This window comes from Mesitornis unicolor, unplaced genomic scaffold, assembly GCF_000695765.1.
Source record: "Mesitornis unicolor isolate BGI_N332 unplaced genomic scaffold, ASM69576v1 Scaffold30844, whole genome shotgun sequence".
NCBI classification, from domain to species: Eukaryota; Metazoa; Chordata; class Aves; order Mesitornithiformes; family Mesitornithidae; genus Mesitornis; species Mesitornis unicolor.
Window position 1 is genome coordinate 1 of NW_010178530.1, and position 6,254 is coordinate 6,254.

General features: G+C 59.0%; 1 protein-coding gene across 1 annotated transcript; it reads right to left on the reverse strand.

Annotated features, from left to right (window-relative positions):
• Positions 1–3: 3 nt before the first annotated feature.
• Positions 4–6,054, reverse strand: PSMD2 (proteasome (prosome, macropain) 26S subunit, non-ATPase, 2). Its single transcript, XM_010182491.1, has 20 exons — positions 6,003–6,054; positions 5,727–5,891; positions 5,365–5,486; positions 4,809–5,033; positions 4,558–4,716; positions 4,116–4,260; positions 3,852–3,912; positions 3,459–3,605; positions 3,185–3,291; positions 2,699–2,826; positions 2,520–2,607; positions 1,984–2,146; positions 1,787–1,888; positions 1,561–1,706; positions 1,272–1,355; positions 990–1,158; positions 781–875; positions 493–619; positions 286–404; positions 4–195 (listed from the first exon to the last, which is right to left on the reverse strand). The coding sequence occupies exons 1-20, from the start codon at positions 6,021–6,023 to the stop codon at positions 13–15; spliced, it is 2,556 nt and encodes an 851-aa protein (XP_010180793.1). The 5' UTR covers positions 6,024–6,054; the 3' UTR covers positions 4–12.
• Between the last annotated feature and the right edge of the window lie 200 nt (positions 6,055–6,254).

The window sequence follows — 6,254 nt, forward strand, 5'->3', positions numbered from 1 at the left end:
CCCCCCCTCAGCTTAAACATCATAGTTGGGGTTCTTTCGTAAGATAACAAATCCCTCCAGGATGGGCGTCACGGGCACGTGCTCCTCCGTGGCCAGCTCTGCCCGCTCTCCGTGGGCCAGCAGCACCGGCGTTGTGTGAGTCTGGAAGCCTGTGATGGTTTTGGGTTTGCCCGCCTGGCCCACCACATCCACAGCCTGCCAGAGAGAAGGAAGTTAAGAGCCAGGGACATGTAGGGACACCGGGGACACACAGGGACACCGAAGCACCCCATTCCTCCCCCTTACCTGTCCCACCCGAACCGACACGGGCAGAGGTCGCAGCTCCTCGTCAAAGGTGACCAGCATGCGGGGCTGCATGGCAGCAACAAGCCCGTAGAGAACATAGTGGGACTTGCCCAGGATAACTGGAAGGGGGGGCAGAAATTAGGGGACTGAGCAGTGCCCACCCTGCGGGCCAGAGGGCAGGGGTGGGTCCAAGCCCCCAGTACTCACTGTTGCGCACGTCCAGGAAGGACACAAGGACAGTCAGCAGCCCGGCCACGGCCACCTGGCTCATGAGCTGGCGATCGCTGTGGTACGGGCACAGGGTGAGTGTCCCCTTGCCCAGGTGGGTCAGGCCCTGGTGTGGCACAGAAAGCACATGAGAGGATGGTGGGGCAACACCTAGGACCCCCAGCCCTGCCCCGCAGGAAGGTAACACCCCCGGGACACCACTCCCAAGGGCAGAGACCCCAAGCGGTCCCCTTTCATCACCACATGCAGCAAGCACAGGATCATCACCTGGGCTAACCGCACCATGAAGAGGTTGTTGGGGTCCTTGGCGTGGTACTGGGCGAGCTGGCGCAGCATCGCTGCCAGCCGGGCATTGTTGGTGCCTGGAGAAGAGGGGGTGTAAGGCACAGAGTTGGGTACACAGCTCAGGTCACCCACCTTTCACCCCCCAGGAAGACAGTACAGGTGCCACAAACAGGGCTGTTCCCCAGGCTTACCACTGCCAACCATGCCCATGGCAAAGATGGAGTTGTAGGAGACCTCGGGGTCAGCATCGTGTGAGAACTTGCTAAGGGTGTCGAGGATGTTGAGCCGGGGGTTGGACACCGAAATAAGGGCCAGTGCAAGGGGTACAGCACGGCGGAGGGTGGGCTCCCCGTACCGCAGCTGCAGGGGAAGGAGGGTGGGTGTTAGACCCAGCTTACCCAGGTCTACAGAGCTGCAAGGCAAGACCCAGTCTCTGTTCCCAGGTCCCTTCCCGGCTCTGTGGTGTCACTCACCAGGTGGCCAAATGTGCGCAGGGCCATCTCTGCACCAATCTCCTCGCCCATGGCAATGAGTGCGATCCCCAACACCGCTACGCCCTGTGGGGACACAGGCCCTGAGCACCCAGCCCAAAACCCGTTCTCACAGCCCTGGCACCCACCCTGAGCCCAGTGAGACTGGGAGAGTAGGGGCTGCTGCTGGGGGCTGTTTTCCTCCAGCTCCAATCCCGCAAGGGGCCTGGGGATCCCCCTCCAAAGCTGGCTCCAGTCCCAGGGACACAGATCCCAGCCCACACTTCCCCACCTGGTGAGCTCCCATGTCAGCCGAGCTCTCTTTCTTCTCCTTCTCCTTCTTGTCTTTTTTGTCCTTGTCCTCCTCTTTCTCCTTGTTGTCAAAGTGTTCACTGCAGATGTGCAGGAGCTGCTGCACCTTCAGGACATTCCCTGAGCCTGGAGGAAGAGCAGAGGTCTAAGACCAGCAGGAGGAGGGGAGCCTGGGACCAGCTCCTGCCTCAGTGGGCCCAACTCACCTGCATAGGCACAGATGTCCACCAGGGTGTTGGCAAAGCTGCGGAATGGCTCCGACACCACCTCCAGGGCTGCCAAGATGGCCTCAATCGCCTCTCCCTTCCCTGCCGGGTAACACATGGTGGTTAGAGCACAGCAGCGGAGGGATTGTCCCACACCATTCCCAACCCACAGGGCCACTGGAACTGCCCAGCCTTACCCAAGTGGTTCAAGCCCAGGCCAAGCGGCAGCCACCGAGCATAGGTGTCCTTCAGCTCTGTCTCAGATTTCTCCATGATGGTCTGGAGGATGGTTGAGGTGACGTCCCCGTTGCAGGAGCCCACTGATATCATCCCACAGGCCAGGGCAGTCACACCAGCCACCTGGTGAAGGAGGGAAGGAAAGATGCCGTATGTGGGGACAGCACAGAGCGAGTGAGCCCACAGCTAAGGGGCCGGGTCTGCATAGCCTGAAAGAACACCAAGTTCCCTTGGTCCCCACTTTGCATGGCAACTTGGGTTACTGAGAGACACAATGGCTACCCACCCTCCCACATCTGCTGCAATACCATCACGGGAGCAGTTCAGATGGGAAATCAGGGACATGCTCCCCTGGCACAGCACAGCATTGGGCAGAGACACAGAGTCCTGCTCCCAGAGCCCAAACTGCCCACAGGACAGCCCCTGTACTCCCAGAAGCTGTTGGAGAGAAGGCAGGGCAGCAAGAACCACAGGTGAACCCTGCCTCGCTCCCTACCTCCATGCTGGACTTGGAGTCTCCCATCACAGGTAGCAGCAAAGTCAGGACGTCCTCGCGGTTAGAGCCTGCGTACGCCAGCCCCAGCCTGCAGAGTCCAGAGGAGCATGAGATGGGAGTTTTGAGGGGAAGCCGCACCACCTTGCACAGCCCAGAGGAGGCTGGGGCCAGGCCCTTACCCAAAAATGGCCCCGATCCTCATCGTATTGCTGTTGTGGAGGACATAGTCAGACAGGAGGGCCAGGGCAGGGTCACACTCATTCCTCACCCCTGAGTTGACGATGCCACAGGCCAGAAGGGCTCCTGACTGCAAAGCAGAGACACTGTCACACACCAGCCACCAACACATAAAGCTCCCTACCAGCCAGTGACTAATGTCACCCCACATCACACCCACTCCCCAGGATGGCCAAGCTGGTACCAAGTGAGCAACGCCACTCTAGATCCAACCGAGCAGTCCAAAGCTCGTAGCTCTGTGGCAAGGGGACCCCAAAGGTGCCTCAGGCAGTCCCTAAGAGCTCCCTGCCTTGCTGTGAGCCGCTCAAAAAGCTGTGACACAGGGCATCCGACCCCAGTCCGGGCAGGAGCTGAGCCACACAGCAGACCAAAGCAAGGTCAACCACCCCATACAGCCACAGAGCCCATGTTGAGATCGGTGCCATTACCTTGATGTAATCCTCCGAGGAGTACAGGTATTTGTCGATCTGCGTGAGCCCCCCATCCACGTCCCACAGCAGTATCGTGCCCAGCGAGGCCGCAGCACTCAGCATCCCTGCGGTTCCAGGGGAGAAAAGCCCATGTCAACCCCAAAACGATGTGCCCTGCCTGAGGCAGGTGGTGGCCAGGGACACAGGGCAGCCCAGTGGGCCCCCAGAAGGGACAGGGTAGTGACTCCTAGTCTAGGGACACCTCCAGCCCCCACCCAGCTGGCTCCCTCACCGTGGTCCTTGTTCTTGTACAACCATTTATTGCCATCGTCTGTCAACAGCTTGTCCTGTCCGAATGCAGCGTTCACAAATCCATTCACAAAGGAGGAGGCCAAATTCATCCGGGCTGAGTCCACTTGGGAACCACTTCCCCCAAACCCTGAGGAATGACGTCAGGGTGAGCTGGGCAGCCAAAAAGGTCTTGTCTGCCCTCCACCGTGCAGCTGTCCCATGCCACAGAGGGGCGAGGACCTGTCCCACCACCAGCAGGAAGGACAAGCCAAAATCCACAGCAGGCAGCTGCCCACCCCGAGACACAAAGCTGACTGCTCCAGCCCAGAGGTGCATCGCAGCCCCAGGAACTCCCCACGGGAGGAACAACAGAGGCCACAACATGAGCTCTTACGGTTATTTTCCAGGTGAGTTTTGTAGATATCATCCGGCACTTTGGGCTCCATGATGTCCAGCTGCAGAGAGAAGGGAGAAAGGAGTTACCTCCAGCCAGCACACCCCAGGGCAGCCACCCTACAAGGGCAACCTCTCCTGGTGGTGCCTGCCCAACCTCGCAGGGACAAAGAATTTATTCCCAGATCTTGCCACAGAGCCCAGTAGCCAAGGCAGACCACAGCTGGAGGTAGCCCAGGGCTCTTTTCCCAGCCAGGACGCTCACCTCTCTGGCCAAAGCCAGGAAGTTGCTGTTGAGCTGGACATTGGACATGATCTCAGTCAGGTCCTCATACTCCTCCACATCTTCATTCAGCTCCAGAAACACCCCGTGGCGACCCAGCATGAAGGCCATCTGCTTCTGGACAACTCTGGAAAGAGGGGAGAGGTTTCACAAGTGACCGGACCGCAGACAGCCCCAGCAGAAACAGGTGCTCACTAAATGGCACGGACATATAGCCCAGCCTGCTCTGCTCTAGAGGCACACAAGAGCAGCCCAGAGATGGCTCACTCTTGTCCATCTTGATTTCAAGGACAAGAGTCTCAGTCCAAGCCCCCAGGCACCTCTGGCGGTGGCAGGATCCAGCCCAGCCCTTGCCAGCACAGGGAGCCATGCCCCACCATGATGCACAAAGGCTCCAGAGGGCAGGGAACGAGGTTTTGCTTACACATCTTTGCAGGATGTGAAGATGTCCTCCACCAGCTCCACGTCATTGAGCATCAGAGCCAGGCGCAAGGCTTCAGGGTAGCGGCTGAACTTGCGGAAGATGCCAAGTGCGCAGCGCAGGAGAGCTGAGTTCTCGGGCTCTGGGACGTAGCTTACACAGCTTTGAGGAGAAGACAGACATGAAGGTGACGACCACTTCAGGCAATCTCAGCCCACCAGATACCAGCACCTCAGCATGCCAAGGTCCTTCACCTGGTCAGGTAGAGACAAACTTTGGAGTAGGCGTTGTCATCGATGTACTTCTCCAGCATGTCCATCTGCTCAATCTCCATGAGCAGGTCACAGGCTTCGTGTTCTGCATTGTGGGCCATGTTGTAGGGGACAATCTCCTTGACCAGGGTGAGGAGCGTGTCCCTCTGAGCCTTGTCAGCCTCATCGATCTCCTGCCACTCCTTGGCCACCTCTCCTGCCAGGTGCCTGTGGGGACAAAGGGTCATCACTGCCACAGAAACCAGCCTCACCCAACCCCAAGGATGGGGAGCAGCTGCTGCTGGGGGCTCCACATTCCTGCAAGAGCTTATGGAGGACAAGCCCAGAGGATGAACATGGTTAAGAGTAGAGATTACAGCAGCCACGGCAGCAAGATCTCTGCAGCAAATCACTGCAGAGAGAGAAGGAGGTGACACAAGTGCAGATGTGACAGGGGCAGCTGAGCACAAGCCCAGCAAATCAGGACACCTTTGAAGCACTCTGGGACATCTCCCTGAGCCCTTGTCCTTCCCCAAACCCTGCTCTCACCCGGGCTTACCTGACATATTCATGCCCCCAAGATGCCAGCTCCTCCTGGGAGCCCACCAGACGGTACTTCAGGCACTCGCGCTCCCCGCTCATTGTCATGGCCAGGACAGAAATTATGTCTGCTGCAAAGCGCTGGGGAAAGAGCATTGGGGGCTCAGACGCACATCGGGCACAGGCAAGCAGGAGCAGCAAGGACACAACATCCTCCCTGCGCCCACAAGCCGTCACAGTGAGCAAAGGCAGAGTCCTGGCAGGTTATAATCCACCACAGTGAGTTACAGAGGTTGATGTCAGAACATAGGGGGCCCTGTGATCACCTGTCCCAGCACCATCTCCCCAGCCACGTGGGACACTGGGGCCAAGAGCCTTTACCTTGTTCTCTCCAGGAGCCATGTTCTCGTAGATCTCCTTCAGCTTGCCGTAATGTGGCCGTAGGAACTTGAGGGGTTTGGGAACGGAGGTCATGGAGGTGGTGGAGGAGCGGATCTGCCTCCGCAGCTCCTCCAGGGCTGGGCGGTAGAGGGATGTATCTTTCTCCTGCAGAGGGAAGCTGCCTGTCAGGGAGGAGTCTGTCCCTGCTCCGTAAGCAAGGGACAAACAGACTCAAGTCCTGGCCAGGGCTCCCGGCTCTGCAGCTCCCAGACTCACCCCCAGGCGCTCCACAAGCATCTCCAGCTCATCCTGCAGCTGCTTGTCCTCCTCCGACTGCCGAAATGCGTGGAGAGAAACAGAGTTAGGGGGGCCCTGCATAGACACTCCCAGCACGCAGGGGGACCAGGACACAGTAACACCCCTCCATTCCCTGGGCACCATCCTGCCCCACTGCTGCCAGGGGGCTCAACATTCCCGTGACTGGAGACGGCCCCCGAAGTGACCACCCCCACGCCAAAAGCAGGGACC